The following is a 19,535-nucleotide window of genomic DNA, read 5'->3' on the forward strand; positions in this document are numbered from 1 at the left end:
TACAGCTAACATACACTTTTAAAGACCAGGTTTGTCTTTCTAGGTCAGGGTTATCACACCCAGGATAATTTTTTTCTAGTTCCAATCATTTGCTTACAAATTTCATGATGTCTTTTTTTTTTTTTTAAATCTGAGTATTACTCCACTGTGTAAATTTACTACACTTTCTTTATTCATTCTTTGGTTGAGAGACCAAACATCTATGTTGTTTCCAGTTTCTGGCTATTATGAATAAAGCTGCTATGAGCATAGTTGAGTAAGTGTCCTCGTGGTAGGATGGAGAGTCCTTTGGATTCACGTCCAGGAGTGGGATTGCTAGGTCTTGAATGAAACAAATTCCCACTTTCCTAAGGAACCGCCATTTGGTCTCTGAAGTGTCTGTACATGTTTGCACTCCCACCCTCAATGGAGGAGTGTTCCCCTTGCTCCACATCCTCTCCAGCATGAGCTGCCGCTTGTGTTTTTGATCTTAGCCATTCTGACAGGTACAAGATGGAAACTCAAATTCATATTGATTTGCATTTCCCTGATGGCTAAAGATGTTGAACACTCCTTTAAGTTTTTCTTGGCCATTTGAGATTCCCCTGTTAAGAATTCTGTTTACCAGTCACAAAAGAACACACATGGTGTGCACTCACTGATAAGTGGGTATTAGCCCAAAAGCTCGGAATACCCAAGATACAATCCACAGACCACATGAAGCTCAAGAAGGAGGAAGACCAAAGCGGGGATGCTTCAGATCTTCTTAGAAGGGGGAACAAAAATACTCACAGGAGGAAATACAGAGACAAAGTGTGGAGCAGAGACTGAAAGGCCATCCAGAGACTGCCCCACTTGGGAATCCATCCCATATGCAGCCACCAAACCTAGTCATTATTGCTGATGCCAAGAAGTGCTTGTTGACAGGAGCCTGATATGGATGTCTCCTGAGAGGCTCTGCCAGAGCCTGACAAATTCAAATATAGAGGTGGATGCTCACAGCCAACCCATTGAACTGAGAACAGGGTTCCCAATGGAGGAGTTAGAGAAAGGACTGAAGGAGCTGAAGGGGTTTGCAACCCTATAAGAAGAACACAATATCAACCAACCAGACTCCCCAGAGCTCCCAGGGACTAAACCACCATCCCAAGAGTCCACATGGAGGGACCTACGGCTCCATCTGCATATGTAGCAGAGGATGGCCTTGCCGGGCATCAATGGGAGGAGAGGCCCTTGGTCCTGTCAAGGTTGCATGCCCAGTGTAGGGGAATGTCAGGGCTGGGAGGTGGAAGGAAATGGGTGGGTGGGTGAGGAAACACCCTCATGGAAGTGGGGGTGGGATAGCAGGTTTCTGGAGGGGAAACTGTGAAATGGGATAACATTTCAAATGTAAATAAAGAAATGTAATTAAAAAAATAAAAAAATTCTGTCTAGATCTGTACCAGATTTTTAAATTGGATTACTGGATTGTTAATGTCTTGTTTATTGAGTTCTTTATATATTTTAGGGATCAGTCTTCTATCAGAAGTGGGGTTGGTAAATAACTTTTCCCATTCTGTAGGCCACTGTTTTGTCCCAGTGATGGTGTCCTTTGCCTTCCAGAAGCTTTTCAGTTCCATGAGGTTCCATTTATTAATTGTTGATCTTGATGTCTATGCTAATGATGTTCCGTTCAGAGTCTTTTCTTGTTCCAATGCATTTAAGGATATTCCTCGTTTCCTCTTCTATCAGGTTCAGTGTAGGGTTTTATGTTGAGGTCTTTGATCCACTTGGACTAGAGTTTTGTTCAGGGTGGTAGATATGGATCTGTTTGCATTCTTCTACATGCAGACATCCAGTTAGATGAGCACCATTTGTTGAAGATGCTTTCTTTTTTCCCCACTGTATATTTTTGGCTCCTTTATTAAAAAATCACATGTCCATAGGTATGTGGATTTACATCAGGCTCTTCGACTTGTTTTCATCAATCAGTTTGTCTGTTTTTGTGCCAAAGCATGCAATTCTTTTTTATTACTATTGCTCTGTAGTATACCTTGAAATCAGAGATTGATACTGCCAGACAGTCTCTCTTTTATATTATTATTTTAACTATCCTGGGTTTTTTGCTGTTTCCACAGCAAAAAATGAAGTTGAGTATTGTTCTTTCAAGGTCTGTAAAGAGTTGTGTTGGAATTTTGATGGAGATTGTATTCAACCAGTAAGTAGATTGCTTTTGAGAAAATGGCAGTTTTTTCCAGGTTAATCCTACCCGAGCATGGGAAATCTTTCTTCAAAGCTTTATTCAGGAAGTTATGTTGAACTTTGTCACACACCTTTTATGCATCTGTTGATATGATCATGCGACTTCTGTCTTTAGGCCAATTAATGCGATGTTGCACTTGTTTGTGTTAAACCAACCTTGCATTCCTAGTACGAAACAAACCTACTTGCTCGTGCTACATGATCTTCAGTTTGTGGGCATGTTGGTATTTGGGGTTATTTTGTCTTTGTAGAATGTATTTCCCATTGGTTCTTTGTGGGAAAGTTTGCAAAGTGCTAGTGTGAGATTTTTCCATGAAAATCTGGTAGAAGTCAACAGTATACACGCCCAACTCCAGGTTTCTTTGTGGAGAGGTTTTTAATTACTGCTCCAATGTTATTGCTTGCTATGGGTCTGTTTAGATGACCTCTTCTGGCTCTAAATTCAGCTGGGTATATACATTTTGGAATTTGTCCATTTCGTGTAGCTTTTCCAACTTTGGGCAGTAAAAGTTTTCAAAGTGTTCTCTGATGATCTTCTGGATTTTGTTGGAGCCAGTTGTAAAATCTTTTATATCTCCAATGATATTAATTTGTATCTTCTTGCTCTTTTGGTTATCTTGGCTAGGGCTTGAATAAATCTTGAAAATCTTTACAGAGAACCAACTCTGTCTGGTTACTTATATGTCTTTTTTTAAAAATTATTTCATTAATTTCTCCTGTAGCATCTGTTATTTCCTACTATCTGCTGCATTTTTGCGTTTGCCCCTTCTTGCCGTTCTAGAGCTTTGAGGTACACATCATTTTAGATCTCTCTGATATTCAAAGCACAAGCAGTTACAGCTATAAAGTTTGCTCTTAGAACTGCCTTGGCTAAATCCCAAAAGTCCTGGTAGGTTATGGTCTCGTTTTTATTCGGTTCCAGGGATTTTTAACTTTCCTTTCTCATTTCCTCATTCCTCACGGCCCCATTGCTCACCCAGAAGTGTGTGTGCAGCTTGCACACCCCTGGGCATGGTCTGAGTCTGTCTGATGCTGATTTACGGTTTTACTCCACCGTAGCCTGGTAGGACGTGGAGGATTACGTTGAATTTGTCTTTATTACAGCTTGCTTTGTGACTCACGAAGTGGCCAATTTTCCCGGCAGTTCCACGTGCTTGCCGAGAAGAGTTTATTTGTATTCTCTGTTGTGTGGAATGTTTGGGAACTGCTTACTGAGTCCAGCTGATCCCATATAAATTAAATTTTTTATTACATTTACTTTTTGTGTGTTTGTGTATGTATGTGGGTATGCATGCCACACCATGGGTGGAAGACTTTTGAGGATCAGGCCTCTTCTTCTACTGTGTGTATCCAGGAGATCAAACTGAGGTCATCAGGGCCTTGGTGGCAGATGTCTTTACCTGCTGAATCACCCCATCCCCCCAAATCTGGTGTAACCTAGCTCTCCTTGTTCTTTCTTCGTTAGGAATACTTATCAAGATGTGAGAATGAAGCCTCTCATTATTGTGTACAGACCTGTGTGGTCTTTATGCTTGATAGTGTTTGTTTAATGAAATGGGGGTGTCAAGATTTCATGACTTTATAGTAGCTGTATCCTCTTGATGAATTTCCTTTTATTAATATGTGGTGGTTCTCTTTTCCGACTTTTGGTTTGGTTTGAGGTCTTAACAGATTAAGGGAATCGCTACGCTAGCTTGTCTCTGTTTGCTTGGTAGATTGATTTCCAATGTGTGACTTTGAGTCGATGACTATTTTCCTGAGCTGTGCTTGTTTCTTGGGGACAGTAGGTGGTGAGCTCATGTTTCTTGATCTAGGCTGTTAAGTCTTTGGGAAAGTAAGGCTTTCATTCAAGGCTTGGTATTGTTCATTTTCAATTAAACATTACATTTATTCATGTATGGGTGGGCAGCCATGTGCCCCAGCATGCATGTAGACATCAAAGTGCGCCTTGTAGGAGGAGCCAGTCCTCATCTTTCATGTTGGTCCTGGGGACCCCACTCAGGTTGCCACACCTGAAAGCAACTGCGTTTCCATATGAGTCATCTCAGCAGCCCGGCTTTGGTTATTATTTTTATTTGTTGTTCTGGCTGACTGGTTGGTTGGTGTTATTTTATTTATCTCCTGGTGATATTGGATGATTGCTGCTTTGCTGTGTCAGACACATTCCGATTCCGTCCCACTCTCCTCTGGTCATTGGTGCCATCATAGACTCTAGTCTTTCCTGTGTTCTTGTGTTCCAAACCATCTTTCTTCTTTTCTATTTCCTTGTCCCCATCTTTCTTATCCTCCATGATCTCCTCTTTTCGTCCTCTTCCTCCTGCTCTTTTCTTAGCTACACAGTATTCCTTTAAGAATTTCCATCACTTCTGGCTTAGTTGTCCTAAATTGCCTGAACTTATGTTTGCCTTGAAGTGTTCTTATTTCTCCGTCATTTTTAAGAGATAATTTCTTTGGGTATGGCAGTCCTGGGAGAGAGCCATTTACTCTCAGAGAGGGAAGTACATCATGTTTTACTCCTGCAGCTTTTAGCATCACTTCTTTGCTCTGTATTTTTGACATCTTGATTATGCCACTTCATGGAGAAGCTCTCCGCTGCTCACGTCTATTTGGGGTTCTAAATGCTTCTTATTTTCAGATGTCTATCTCTTTCTTCAGGTTTGGGAAGCTCTTGGCTGTGATTTCACTGAATGGTTTGTCTAGGCTATTTAGATTTTATCTCATCTCTAAGTCCGTTCCATCGGGAGCCATTACCATGGCATTGACAGTTTTTGGGAGGAAACATGTTGCCTTGGCTTCACATGTTTCTTGTGGTTTTTGACTTGTTTATTTGGAGTTAGATGGTTGTGTTAAAGAGAGTATTGTTGTTCTTTTACTCTCTTCTTCTTCTTTTTTTTTTTTTTTTCTGGAGCTGGGGACCAAACCCAGGGCCTTGCGCTTCCTAGGCAAGCGCTCTACCACTGAACTAAATCCCCAACCCCTGTTGTTCTTTTAATGCAGGTCACCTGTTTTTGGTCTTCTTTCTGAGGAGGCATTTGTAGTGCTCAGGAGAGACTCGGTTGTAGTATAGTTTATGGTAACGTTTTCTCTGTTAGACTGGTGGTCTAGGCATTGGGCTCTATCGAGGCTGTCTTTGTAGGCTGAGTTCTTTTTTCAGCAACAGCCACTGTCCTGTGGTTAACCCATTCTGATATCAGTGCAGCAGCGACTGTGAAATGAGTACTGGATGGGTATCGGTTGTTCTAGAGAGTTAAGGGACCCCAATGGCACTGTGAATGCTAATGCTAGCTAGAGAAGATACAAGTAGGAGGGAAAAGAAGAAGGCTAAAAAGAACCATGTTGGGGCCAGTGCTTAACATTAGGTTTCTAGTTGAGAGGTAAAGACAGACACACAGTGAAATGGGAATAACAGAGGCAAAGGAAAAGTGGGAGGAGAAGTTTTGGTTCAGGGTAGACTAAAAAGGTACAGGGGGGGGGGTAGGGTTAAAAAATGAACTCAACATCTGTAGACCAGGCCAGTCTCTGGGCTTTGGGAGATGTAAAGGGGACAGGGAGGGGTGGGAAGGGAGAAGACCTGAATCCTGTCCACAGCGGTGACAGTAGGGCCCATTCTAGTACTGAGGAATTCTATAGATGAAGAGGGGCTGTGTGGGGAGCTGGGTGGAGATACAGAGAGATCTTCTGTGTCCCCTCTTGCAGACGCTCTGCAATGGCTTCCTAGATGTTACTCCTGGCAGCACTCCGCGTTGACTGTTCCCAATCATGTTCTTCTCTTGTGGATCCCCCTACCTCCACTTCTGCTGGAGTCTTCTCCTGGGGATAATTACCTCTCTTCTGTGATCTGGGGGGAGTGGAGACAGACCCTGCCTAGCAAGGGTAGCTGGCAACCCCATCCCAGGGGCCAGAGCAGCAGGTGGCTTTGTTTCCTGGCTATACTTAGCCTTTGCTCCGGGCCTCCGTCCTTCATGGAAGTTCCAGGTTCTCCACATTCCCGTGTCCTGGGTCTGCTGTTTCCAAGCAGATGCCACAACCAAAGTTTGCGTGTGTGTGCGTGTGTGTGCGTGTGTGTGCGTTTGTGTGCATGTGCGTGTGCGTGCGTGTGCGTGCGCGTGCGTGTGTGTGTGCGTGTGTGTGCGTGTGTGTGTGCATGTGCGTGTGTGTGCGTGCGCGCGTGCGTGCGTGTGTGTGTGTGTGTGTGTGTGTGTGTGTGTGTGTGGTGGTGGTGAGTTTCCCAACTTAAGGAAGCTGTTCTGCATTGCTGGTGAGTTCCCGTAGATTGAGGTCACCTCCTTCCCTTGCAGCCGGTCCATTCCCACAATGCCCCTCTCTGTGTTCTTGTGCTCCTCTGCACCATATTGTTTCACAGTGGCTGTTTGCCCTGTTCAGGAAAGATGATATGTGGAGCTGTTATGTCCCTCCTTCTCAGGGGTGCTCAGAGCACTGGGTTGGACCCCATCCTCCTCCTGTTTACCCTTCTGAGGACCTGCCTCTTCTCTCAGGCATTCCTGATTCTACTCCTGTACACTGTTCGCCATCTCCAGCTTGACAGTGTAACTGAGGTGGCTGCCGGGCCAGCAGTGGTGAAGCCAGTGGTAGGCAGGTATCCTTGCTGGGATGGCAGGGCACGGAGGTGCACAGATTTGTCGTGATCACCAGTAGAACAGGACTGGGTGGGAGAGTCACCAGCACGCTCTGCTTACAGGGGCCATGGGCAGGGATCTCGTGCTGGTTTTCAGAAAAGCCATAGACAATGGAGTGTCAGAGAGGTTCAGGGAGGTTCAGAAATGCGTCCCCCAGAAGATAGGAGAGAGGAGGACATGAAACCGAGAGTTGGCTTCTCTTATTTGCAAGACTGGAGGTTTTCTCTGTGCACTGAAAGTTACAAGTCACAACAGTGCTGCCAGGGTCCCCCAAAAAGCTGCAGAATGCCCATAATTGTCTATCCTATTAAAAGGTAGAACAAGTATAAGGAGATTAAGAGCAAAGAGATGTAAATGGAGAGGGACTGGCCATCTTCAGTGTGTGCCTGGCACACAGGCTGTCTGGAATATGGGCTACCATCTCAGGTCACTTTGCATCTACTCAAAGACTTCCCTTTTCATCAAGGATTAGGGAACAGAGCTTGTAACTTGGAAGAGGAGAGTCCAGGAGAACCCATTCCTACTGACTGTTCAAACCCAGGTTGTACACATTGGGTGCAGGTATCCATCACCTCTCTGGCTTCCGGAGTGAGGTACAGACAGAAGCATCATTTTAGTCTTTTAGGAACCTATGGGGGATAGCAGAATGGTGAGAACTCATCCTTGAGAGGAGCCCGAGGATAAGACTTGAGTGTGGATTGGAATCAGAGTTCCGGCAGTTTCTTCTGGGGACAGATGCCTTAGTTAGGGTTTTACCATGATGAAGGCAACTCTTATAATGACAATGTTTAATTGGAGCTGGCTTACAGGTCCAGAGGTTCAGTCCATTATCAACAAGGTGGGAGCATGGCAGGGTCCAGGCAGGCATGGCGCAGGAGGAGCTGAGAGTTCTACATCTTCCTCTGAAGGCTGCTAGCAGAATACTGACTTCCAGGCAGCTTAGATGAGGGTCTTAAAGCCCACGTCCACAGTGGTGCACCTACTCCAACAAGGCTACACCTCTTAATAGTGCCATACCCTGGGCTGGGCATATACAAACCATGACAGTAGATGAGGTCCAGTCACTGAGAGGCAGGATCTGGAGACATTGGTGGCAGACTGCTCAGTTGGGCAAAGCAGGGGCCTTATGTGCTGATATCAACCTCTGTCCTCTTGTTAGGCACCCTGCACTCACTCCTCCTTGGTCACCAAGCTCCCCAGGTAGGAGCACCCTTCCCACTTGCTCCAGAGATGATAGTCCCACGTTCCTAGACCATTCTGATGCTACTGCTGTCCCTTGAGCTTTGAAGGACTTTTGAGCCTACTAAGTAGTGTTTTGCCTTTAGTTTTCCAAAGTGAGTCACCTCCCCTGTCAGATGGCATTCACGGGCCTCCCTAGATAAGATTCAGTCCTCCCTAGATCATGTTGTCGACAGGACCTACCTCCTCACAGGATGGCGCTGATGCAGATTATTATCCAGCAGAGGCTGACCTCCATCAGCTACTGGCAGTCTTTTAACACTGCTTGAAACAGTTTAAAGCTCCCACCCACAGTACGCCTGCCTTGGGTTTGGGGTTAAAAGTATGGAGCACAATGTTTAACTACTCTGTTTCAACACACAGTGACCTTTCCTCCTGGTAGGACCCTTCAGTTTAGCAATTTGTACTGCCTTAATTAAACACAATGACGGAATAATCATGTAAAGGTTGTTCTCTAAGCACAGTTTAGGTTTAGATAAGGAATGAAAGATCGCCTGAGGTGAGACAGGAGGAAAACTCCTGTTCTGCATTTCCACCTCAAGGTAAACACTGAAGCACATTTCAGAAGCACAGGGCAGGCCACACCCACCCAGCCCCAGGGTTCGCAGCTCTACCCACACCAGGCAAACAGGCTGCTAGGATGTGAATACCCACTCCAAAACTCAGGTGGATGGTACTCTGTCAGACACTCTGGGAGGCCTGAGCTTTTACAGGTGGCCTTGAGTGGGCTGTGGCCATCGCTGTGGGAGTGGCTTCGGCCATCGCTGTGGGAGTGGCTGTGGCCATTGCTGTGGGAGTGGCTGTGGCCATCGCTGTGGGAGTGGCTTCGGCCATCGCTGTGGGAGTGGCTTCGGCCATCGCTGTGGGAGTGGCTTCGGCCATCGCTGTGGGAGTGGCTTCGGCCATCACTGTGGGAGTGGCTTCGGCCATCGCTGTGGGAGTGGCTTCGGCCATCGCTGTGGGAGTGGCTGTGGCCATTGCTGTGGGAGTGGCTGTGGCCATCGCTGTGGGAGTGGCTTCGGCCATCGCTGTGGGAGTGGCTTCGGCCATCGCTGTGGGAGTGGCTGTGGCCATTGCTGTGGGAGTGGCTTCGGCCATCACTGTGGGAGTGGCTGTGGCCATTGCTGTGGGAGTGGCTTCGGCCATCGCTGTGGGAGTGGCTTCATTATAGACATCTTCTTTTGCTCCATATCTCCTGAGCACACTTACCCTTTCGTCTTCCTACCACCATGGCCTCAATATGTGCAAGATGGAAGTTTCTTTATAAATGAACCAGCCTATCATCGTGAAACCTGGACCAAGGCAAGGTTCCAGGTGCAAGTTCTCCCTGACTGGAGGAGCCTGAGGGGTGTGGCTTCCACTGCCTTTTACTGGGTCACTAGCAATACGGCAAGACTGGTCAAGGATCATAATTTATTGAGTTGAGAATTCACAAAAAGGTAACATCATACAATCAGTCATTTCTTGGGCTGAGTAAAAATGATTGTCACCCACTGTGCGTCACAAAAAATTCTTTTAATGAATAAATAATTTGATGAAATCAAAAATATTTACAATATAAACAAATGGAAAAGCTTTGGATCTGTGACTGACCAGGTTACATTTCGGATGGAGGCCTCCCCAGCTTTTCTCTTAGAACCCATATAAATCCGCTAGAAACAACAACTCATACAATGTGTCTCTGTTCATTACATCTTTATCTGTTAGTCTTTGAAAGCTATATAATCTTATATTATGCAACATGTTAAAATACAAATATTAACTAAAAGAATATATTATCATAATGCCAGGTAGCATTCTCCACAGAACGAAACATACACTCGGTTGTAACAATGACAAAGGGTCACAGCCACAAAAGAAAAAAAAATACCCCAAAGGTACAAATTCCTTCATAAGAATATAGTTGTGCTCTTTGATTGGCCACGTATCTACGCTCCTCTAACAGGGCCAGTGGCGAGGAGTCCAGCCTCTGGAACTGTCTGCTGGGTTTTCATCACGCAGCTGCATTACAGGGAACTGGGCAGTGCAAGCAGTTTTAGAAACACTTTCTCGGGCTCTTAAAAAGAGCCAATTATGCAAAGCGAAAGAAGCATACTGACAGTTCTTCTTCTTATCGGCACGGACACTGTAGAACTCCTTGACTTTGTGGTAGGAAGGGATTCCTCTGCAGAGCTGCCCATGCTGTCAGCCAGCATTCAGGTACTCCAGGGCCACCTCATAGCAGAACTTGTACTGATCCTGGAAGGGAAGGCGAGAATGTCAGCGTGCACCAGACTCTGCCTGTCAGAGCAATTACAGCAGGTGAGGGTTCTTAATTGCAACACAAACAGATACAGCTGCGAACTAGGATGAGTCAGAAAGTAACAGCTCTGTGCCACAGTGTATCCATTGTTGATGCTCCCCTGCAAAGCCTGGAGAATTGTGTTGTTTGTGTGAGTTAGTGTTCTGGGAGGTCCTGTGCAGCTGAAAGATGCTTGGGTTCTGCATGCCATTTAGTATCGGAGAAAGAACTGCAGCTGTATGGAGCAGGTAAGGGTTTTGTTGTTCCAGAAACAACAGCGTACATTAACTATTTGTAAGACATTTCCAGTCTCTATTATATGTCATCTAACACAAAGAGAATGTGCTGGGCATATGCAAACTCTATGCCATTTTATATAACACACACACACACACACACACACACACACACACACACACACACACACACACACACGGAGCATCTGGAAGCAGACCTGGAATGAACACGTGCCATGGATAACAAGAGGTGATGGTATGATACTGATCCTGTGTGCTTTCCATGGGTGTAGAGAACGATCTGAGCTTTGTGTGGGAAGATCAAGAGGTAGACAGAGAGACCAGGAAAGCAGGCCAAAATGCCCGCATGCCTGGCTCCTACCAGACTTGTAGATAAGGCCCCTCTTCTGGACCTGCTTTCCCTTGAACTTGTAGTCAGCAGGGTTTCCTCAATGCCATGAGAACTGATTAGGGTCCTCTTAACTATCATACACCTTAATGTGGTCCCTGAGCTTTGAGAAGTTGGTGGTGGTGGAGGAATGGGACAGGTAACCTGGTGTTGGCACATGAGAAGGAATGGTCCCCAACATGGGTTGTAGGTTCACTGGAGATGAGGACAGGTATCCTTGGGGAGAGTGGCGTTATTATAATGGTTCAAATCTGAAATGCCCCTCACAGGCTCACGTTTTGAATTCTTGGTCTCTGCCTGCTATTATGACTTGGGGAGGTTCTGGATGCTTGGGGAGGAAGGGCCTAGATGGAAGAGGTTGCTCACGGGCAATGGGTCCTTGTGGGAGGTGTTATGACTGCCTGCTTCACGAAACAGCCCCTGTCACATACTTCTGCCATCAGGATTTGGGTGGCTCTGCTAAGTCCTCTCTGCTGTGGGGAAAAATCTTCCCATTCTCGTTACATCTGTAATCCAGGGGCTGGAGGAGAAGTCTGTGAGCTAAGGGACTTTCACTCTTGGTGTTGTCTGCACAGTTTCAGCTTCTGCTGCTGTCCTGCCGCTGGGCTTAGTAGAACCCTCCACTTCGGATGATAAAGATGTATGGTCACTTAGAATGGGATTAAAACAGGAATTCTGGGTAAAGGCAAAAGGAGAATAAGAGACATATGGTAATATTTGAGATCTTCTCAGAGGCACATATCATCAGTTCTTGAACAGTTCTAGTGAATTTTCAAAACAAAACTGGGGGCCTACAGACCTACAGTTAGAGCCTGTCAGGAGCTGCCATCTCTAAAGTCCTTCCCTATGTCTGCTGACTGCAGCTTGCTGGTTAGACCTTGGAACCTCATTTTCCATCCTTGAACTTTCAGGTATGTGCTTATTTTCTGATGAGATGAGAATCCTGGGTAATGTGAGAAAAGCCCATGTATGCTGTCTTCATCTTAATGACGTACGGACCCAAGTCCATCTGCGTTTATGGTTATAGCTGGACGATAAAGATGTCCTCTGCCTACCATCCTGTTCATTTTCTTCCCCTCAGTGTCCTTCTTCTCCTTGTTGGCCCAGAACATGGCATGTACCTGATACTGAACTAATAACCCCTGCCTCTCTGAGAGCTTCGGTCAGAGGGTGTGCCCTATGCCAGCCTCTTCAGGCTGCTCTTCCTTGTTCTCCTTTGGGATCTGATATATATACTGTATGGGTGATATCTGATTCCCTTACAGTTCTCTTTTGTATACCTATTCTGCTGGGATTCCTTGCTCTCATGATGGTAGTTATTCTTTTCTTCCACATCTGGATGCAGAGCTCCACTTAGCATCTTTCCAAGGACAGCACGGTGGCCATGAACCCCTAAGTCTGACATTTTTTGGAGCCCTTTATTGCTTTCACAAATGGTAGCCTTGCTGGGGACAGCGTTCTCGATTGGTGGCTCTTCTCTCTGAAGTCCAGGGAGAGTCTTTTTAGTTTTTACACTTAGTTTGTGTAGGGTTCTGTGGTGTGGTATGGCACACGGGTGAGGGAATAACAAGTGGAGGACGTCAGTTCTTTCTTTCCACCTCGAGGGCTCTAGGGATGGAGGGTGTCGGCTGTGGCTGTTGGCTTTTCTTTCCAAGCCTTGGAATATGTCATTCCATTTCATGGCCAGTGGGGTTTCTAATGAGGAGAAATACACTGCTGGTCTAGCAAGGCCATCCTTAAATGTGAGTGGGTAGATTCTCTTATATATTTTAAAAGTTTTTGTTTTGTACTTTTTTATTGAATATTTTATGTATTTACATGTCAAATGTTATCCCCTTTTCTAGTTCCCCCCTCCCGATCCCCTCTCCTCCTGCTTCTATGAGGATGCTCCTCTTCCCACCCACCCACCCCACCTCACCACTCTGGCATTTCCTTACACCGGGGAAACAAGCCTTCATGGGACCAAGGGCCTCTCTTCCTATTGATGCCAGAGGATGCCATCCTCTGCTACATATGCGGCTAGAGCCATGGGCCCCTCTATGTGTACTCTTTGGTTGTGGTTTAATCCCTGGGAGCTCTGGGGGTCTGGTTGGTTGATATTGTTGTTCTTCCTATGTGATTGCAAACCCCTTCAGCTCCTTCAGTCCTTTCTCTAGCTCCTCCATTGGGGTCCCCTCTTCAGTCCTTAGAAGGAATAACAAAATACTAACAGGAAGAAATACAGGAATCAAGGGTGAAGCAGAGACTGAAGGAAAGGCCATCCAGACATTGCCCTACCTGGGCATCCAGCCCATATGCAGCCACCAAACCCAGTCACTATTGCTGATGCCACGAAGTGCTTGCTGACAGGAGCCAGATATGGGTGCCCCCTGAGAGGCTCTGCCAGAGCCCTACTGTTTTCTACTTTTGACATTTTCCAGTCATCTTCTATGGTAAAGGCCTTTTCTGGTCTTGTCCATTTAAAAGCGCCTAAGCCTCTTCTCTTAATCTTTCTTAAGATTAGGGAAGAGGCTTTTTTTTTTTTTTTTTTTTTTTTTTTAGCATCCCACCCCCATGCCTTCTGGACACTGCCAATTAATGGTGTCTCATAGGCCTTCCATGTTTTCGTTCCTGTTTTTTCTAGATTCCGTCCTTGTGTGATGGGCATATTTCAAAAGACGACGTGCTCCTGTAAGGTCAGCATCAGGAAGTGAAGCTGGCATGGGTATCAAGCGTTCAAAGGTAGCCTGGCTTGCATCGTGAAAACCTGTCTCTAGGAAAGAGGAGGACTCCTTCTCGAGGCCACACAGTCCTTCCTCCCTTCTAGGCTGATACTGACACTTCAGTGATAGATTCGAGCTCTTCTGGGGGATTTCTGCATGGCTCTCTTTCAAACGCTCTCTCCTCTGAATTTCTCATTCACATCCTGAGTACCTTACTGAATTATCTAGATCCTCTCGGGTCTCACTGAAGCCATTAGTCCTCCATTTCCAACATCAGGCATTTGTCCACTTAGACTTCATTGGTGGCCATTATTGGACAGTGACCCTCTCTGGGAGACACAGGTCAACATTTCCTGTGTTCCTATGTTGAGAGAAACTCAGGTCTTTCTACCACTCTAGTCTTGCAGGGATGCTCTCCAGGAGTGTCTTGGGGTATCAGTTTATGTGTGCTGCTTGCCGCATACTGTGAAGCGGGCCCTATCTCTGCAGGAGCACCTCAGTGCAGGAAGCCGCCATAGCGTGTCTCCGGCTGGGATGAGAGACTCACGGTCTGGTGGACGTTAAGAGCAGAGAAACTGTACTAGTGTAAGTAGGTGTGGTGCAGACAGCAGAGGGTATAATGCACTCTGTGTAGCTACTACTGTAAGAACAGTAGCTCTGGGCTGGAGAGATGGCTTAGTGGTTGACTGCTCTTCCGGAGGTCCTGAGTTCAATTCCCAGCAGCCACGTGGTGGCTCACAACCATCTATCATGGGATCTGCTGCTCTCTTCTGGTGTGTCTGAAGAGGGTGACAGTGCACTCACTCACATAAGAAAAGAACAGTATCTCCAATTGATGGGGCTTGTTTCCTCTGGACTGTAGTGACATAGCACCAGCAGTTGCTTCTGGGATTGGCAGCCCCAGTGGTATGAGAGACCCAAGGCCCTGTCCTCCAGTGTCAGTGGCGCCAGTTACGGTGGGGGCAGTAATGGGACCTGTGCGGCCCTCTGTGTTGCCCTCCCAGTCCTGACAGCAGCGCGGAATGTGGGGGTGGATGGGAAGTGTCTCTCCAGGAGTCTGTCCTCTCTTTAACTACCTGCCTTTTCTCTTTGTGGCTGCTTTGTTCAAACTCTTGGATTAGAAACACTGTTACTTGCCCCCGGCCAAGTTCTGGTTCTGGTTTCACATTCTGTGATTGATTATTTTAGCTTCGGGTGCTTATATTTTCAGAAGGTTTAAAAAGACGTAATTTGGATTTTAGGCCCGTAAGAGTTCCACTGCAGCGGCTGACAAATTGGCCACCAAGAGCTCCAATCATCTCTCCTATTTTGAATCCTAGGGATGATTTTTTTTATGGAAATGTAATCCCTCATTGCATAAAAATGATTCTTTTCAGATCTAACTGGGCAATCACTTTCGGTGACTACTGTAAACATCCTTTCAACATATTCAAAGGCGGTTAGTAGGTGCTTGTAGCTGCTGCCTAAGGTCAGGACAGAAGGTGGAGCCTCGGGAGGATTTAAGGTTTCTCTGCTAATAATGCTCTATTGCCCGGAACTCACTAGAGCTGCCCTGTCTCAGGCATGACTATAATTTTCAAAACGAGTTCCCCTTCTCCCAGCTCATCATCTGTGCAAGCTGCCAATCCTCACAGATTCTGTGATGACCAGTTTCTGAGTTGTAAAAGTAAGGGGAAGTCAAAGAAAGGTCTCAAATTGCTATGTTCCCTCCTCCAAGTGCCTGGGTAAATGCCTCAAATCTTCCCACATTGGAATCTGATTGCACTTGATCACCAGGTATGGCTCTGTCTTCTGTGGTTTCCTCCCTCAGCACCCTGCTTCTGAATGGTGTAATTAAGCCACATGAGCTATCCCTGTGCATCGGAAAAAAAAATATGCCTTGGTCCTAGGTTCTCCCAGCCCAGACTGTAGCTGCTGGCTGCAGACCTGGAGCGCTCCGCCTGGAGCAGGGGCTTGGCAAGGTCCTATTCCCATCAGAACCACTTGCAATTCATCTCTAGACTCTGATGTTGACTGGCTCTGGCCCTGTGATGAGGGAGAAGGTGACTTCTGAAATGGAACCGAAGCCGAGGTCATTCTTTAACAGTCCTGGCAGGTGGCTGGCTGAGTGCGAGAGTCACGAGGCCCGGGCTCCTGAGGGCCATTCTGAGACATCCCTCGAAGGGCGGGCACTCACTCTGCCTTTGTCAGTTCACATTGCCTGTGCTGAAGGGGCTGAGGGGGGCCCCAGTCAGTCTGGGCACTTCAAACACCTCCTGTCAACTGCGCAAGATTCAAAGGGAATAGTCTGCCCGATTTACCTGATGACAGCTTCCCTCCTGGAGGTGCAGACACGAAGCTCAAGTGGACCCCGCCTGCAAATATCTGTGGGTGGATGGTGATGGTTGGTTCCCAGTAGGTCACGTTGGTGACCTCTGCCAGGGAGACTAGTCAATCCTCAGCACTGGTGGCTACACAGGGCACCACCTTGTCTTTGAGCATCGGAGACAAAATGGCTATATATCTGGATGAACTTTGGAATGGGCAAGTCCACAGTGACCGCTGAGGGTCACTGCGACCTGAGTTGGGGTTTGAAGCAAGGCAGCTCCTGGTACTTAACCTGAGATACCTGACGGGCTCTTCTTTCCTGCCTGTTAACTGGAAGGCTCGCTGTTGTATAGGACGGGTACTGCTCAGCCAGACTCCTACATTTAAGTGGCTGTAATTGTGACAAGGCTCAGTGGTTTTCGATATTTACAGAATTGTGTGAACATGAGGTAAATCCTAGCATTTCTCCACCCAATAGAGAAACCCCGTGCCAGTCAGTGACCATTCCCTCTCCCTTCCAACCCTTCATAAGTGATGTGTTACTTCCTGTCTGCATGATGTCAGCAAGTCAGAACTTTTCGTATCATGGGATGATACAACATAGGGCATTTTTTTCCCCTGACAGGTTTATTGTTCTTCTGTCCCATTTTACAGAGGAGGGATGTGAGGGGTAATGAGACAGCACCTGATATGTGTTCTAGTTAGCAGTCGGTGACCAACATTAAGCAACTGGTTGGGAGTGAGGTTTGAGGTTTGGAGGGTAGGCTGTCATGGTGCAGTTGCGATGACTAAGCTTGCAAGTTCCTAGGCTTCTTACGGAAACCCTGAGAAGGGTCAGGGAACCTCTAATTGGGTGGGGATTGTCAGGTTCAGAAGGAATCCCAGACATATGGCTGACTGTGGTACCTATTAGCATACCAAGGCTGCTGCTGACCCCTGGGATGGCGATTCTCAGCATGTGGGCCATGACCACTTTGGTTGTGACCCTTTCACAGGGGTTACCCAAGACATCAGAGAGCATCAGAGATGTGTGCATTATGACTCAATAATGGTAGCAAAATTATAGTTATGAGCTAGCAACAAATAAGACCTTGTGGGTGGGGGTCGCTGCAACACGAGGAACTGTATTAAAGGGTCACGGAATTAGGGAGGTTGAGAACCACCGTGTTACAGAGTCTGGTGCTGACTCTTCTCACCCCACCTGCCCCCATCTTTAACTTCTCCAGTCCATGGGCTTCCCTTCCTCCAGCTCCTGATTCCTATATGACCCTGTCAGTTCGGCCATGTGTCCTTCTGGTTCTCTTTGTCCTCCTGCCTCTCTCTTATGGTCCCCTCTCTCCCTCCAGATGCCTCTGGCTGTACAACCCCTCATGTCTACAATAAAATATACTATATATACTCAGCTATACTATAGGGGTGGTCATGTCCCCATTTTGTACCTGGACCTGGCCAATCTTCCCTCGATTTCACAAAGGAGGACACCCCAGCTGACATGGAGCTCAGTACCAGAGCGCGTGTTTCCCTGGAAGACCAGCTTTGCTGTGGACAGGATATCGAGGGAATTACAAGTCCCGCCACCAACTTCTGGGCAAGGCACTGGGCAAATGGGAATCTTCTAGTGTTATCTTTATGTAACACCATTCCCAGAGGCTGTCGATTGAGGCAGAGCCCAGCAAGGAGAGCAAGGTTGAGGGGCTGCTGGGGGCTGCAGCTACTGAGGCAACCCTGACGGTTTTTCTGCAATAGCTTTAAGGCCATTGCCTTAGAATCTAACGAGGCAGAGTTTTCCTTGTTCGTTTTGGGGACCCCCGAATGTAGGGATAGTGACGAGACTGCATAAATACATGGTTAACTTAGAGGCCAGGCTAACATGGGGTCAGAAAAAAGTACAGCTGTCACTTCTGGGTAGAAAGGAGTTCTAACATCATAGGTTATTATTTTTATTAGGTGTGTGTATTAGTATTTTTATTAGGTGCACGCGTGTGCACTCACTTACTCCTTAAGGGCAGGGTCTGTCTCTCCCTGGAGCACAAGTTTTTTGGCTAGTCTGGAATCTAGGAGGGCCCAGTGGTTCTCCTGCATTTTCCCCAGACAGTGCAGAAACTAGGGGCACCTGTGAGGCCGTTGCCTGTCTTATGGATGCTGTGACTTGAACTCAGGACTTCATGCTTGTGCACTAAGTGCTCTCAACCACTGAGCCATCACTGTGGTCCCTGTGTTCTAAATTAATTTTCCTCCTAGCAATCTGTTGTCTTTTCCCTAGGCCCCCAAAGCAGGAATGTGAGGCAACAGAGCCCCCAGGGCAGTCTAGGTAAACCGAGAATGCTGGGCTTCAAAATGAGGGCATAGACTTTCAAAGTCTGGAGCTATTCGGAGCCATCAAAGCCATGCAGTGAAAAGGAAAGAGACAGGAAGAATCCCTGTGTATCCTTCCCGTGAGGGGAAGGGTACAGTTGCAGTATTTGGGGGTTCCAGATGGAGGGGGACTATTGCGAGTATCCTCCTACCTATGATCTGTGTGAAGAGACCCAGTGGGGCCCTGGCATCAATGCCCATTCGGTTCACCCTGCTTCCTGGCTGGCTGCTTCCTGCTCTGAAGCTAGGAGAAGATGCTCATTCTAAAAATATGTAGCCCACATACTTGGTTATCTTCTTAATGACTCAATGTCTTTTTCCCACTTGGATCTCAGATAACCTGGGGATAGTCAATATCACAGTTCATTGCCCTGACCTGAGCTAATTAATTCCTTCGGCCAACATTTAGGAATTCTAAAATAGAGAGAGATTGTGCTTCATGGACAAAAAACAAACCCAACGCGAGAGCTCCCACACTGCTCCAGAAGCTTCAATCCAGATGGAGAGAGCGGCGTGACATTTTTCCTCTGGTCACTGGCTATTATCTATTATCTTGCTAACAGTCGCCGTGACAGACGGGCGGATGGCTTTCTTTGGAAATCTTGAAACTTCCTTCATTTTTTTTTTCTGTTGACCTTCTCAAAAGATTGGCGCTGACCTTCAGTGTTCTGGGCTCCCGGGGACCCTGCATTCTTGACTAGAATTATCTACAATTGTACAGGATGTGGTGTGGAAGGAATGACTACCCAAGCTGTTCCACAAGTAAGGAACCACGGTTGGCGACAATGAATTAAACTATTTCCAAACAGCCATCAGAGGGGATTTGGATGGTTCCCGACACAGACACACAGACACACAGACACACAGACACACAGACACACACACACACACACACACACACACACACACACACACACACACAGGCACAGGCACAGAAAAGAATGCCTGAGGGGACAGATATACCTTGTCCACCTGCATTTTGAAATGTCACACTAACACCTTATAAAGAGGATGAATTACTATAAGTCAGCGGGGGAAAAAAAAGAAGATGCTCCTTTGGTGGGAGGGAATTACCTATAACTATGCAAACGCCACCTTTGTTATAGAGCAGTTGTCTGTAGCACAGGCTCCCTCTGGTCTGAGTCTCCA

The 19,535-nt window shown here is 46.7% G+C and overlaps 1 protein-coding gene across 9 annotated transcripts in view; it reads right to left on the minus strand.

Annotated features, from left to right (window-relative positions):
• Positions 1-9,492: 9,492 nt before the first annotated feature.
• The window catches only part of Ptprm (protein tyrosine phosphatase, receptor type, M), a 701,363-nt gene continuing 691,320 nt past the window's right edge, over positions 9,493-19,535 (minus strand). For 6 of the 9 annotated variants that reach the window (XM_087565011.1, XM_087565009.1, XM_087565010.1 and 3 more), the window contains one exon: positions 9,591-10,334. In XM_087565011.1, coding sequence (XP_087421137.1) covers positions 10,281-10,334 — 54 coding nt within the window. In that variant the 3' untranslated portion in view covers positions 9,591-10,280. 9 annotated transcript variants of the gene reach the window in all.

This window comes from Rattus norvegicus, chromosome 9 (assembly GCF_021556685.1).
Source record: "Rattus norvegicus strain SHRSP/BbbUtx chromosome 9, alternate assembly SHRSP_T2T, whole genome shotgun sequence".
NCBI lineage: Eukaryota > Metazoa > Chordata > Mammalia > Rodentia > Muridae > Rattus > Rattus norvegicus.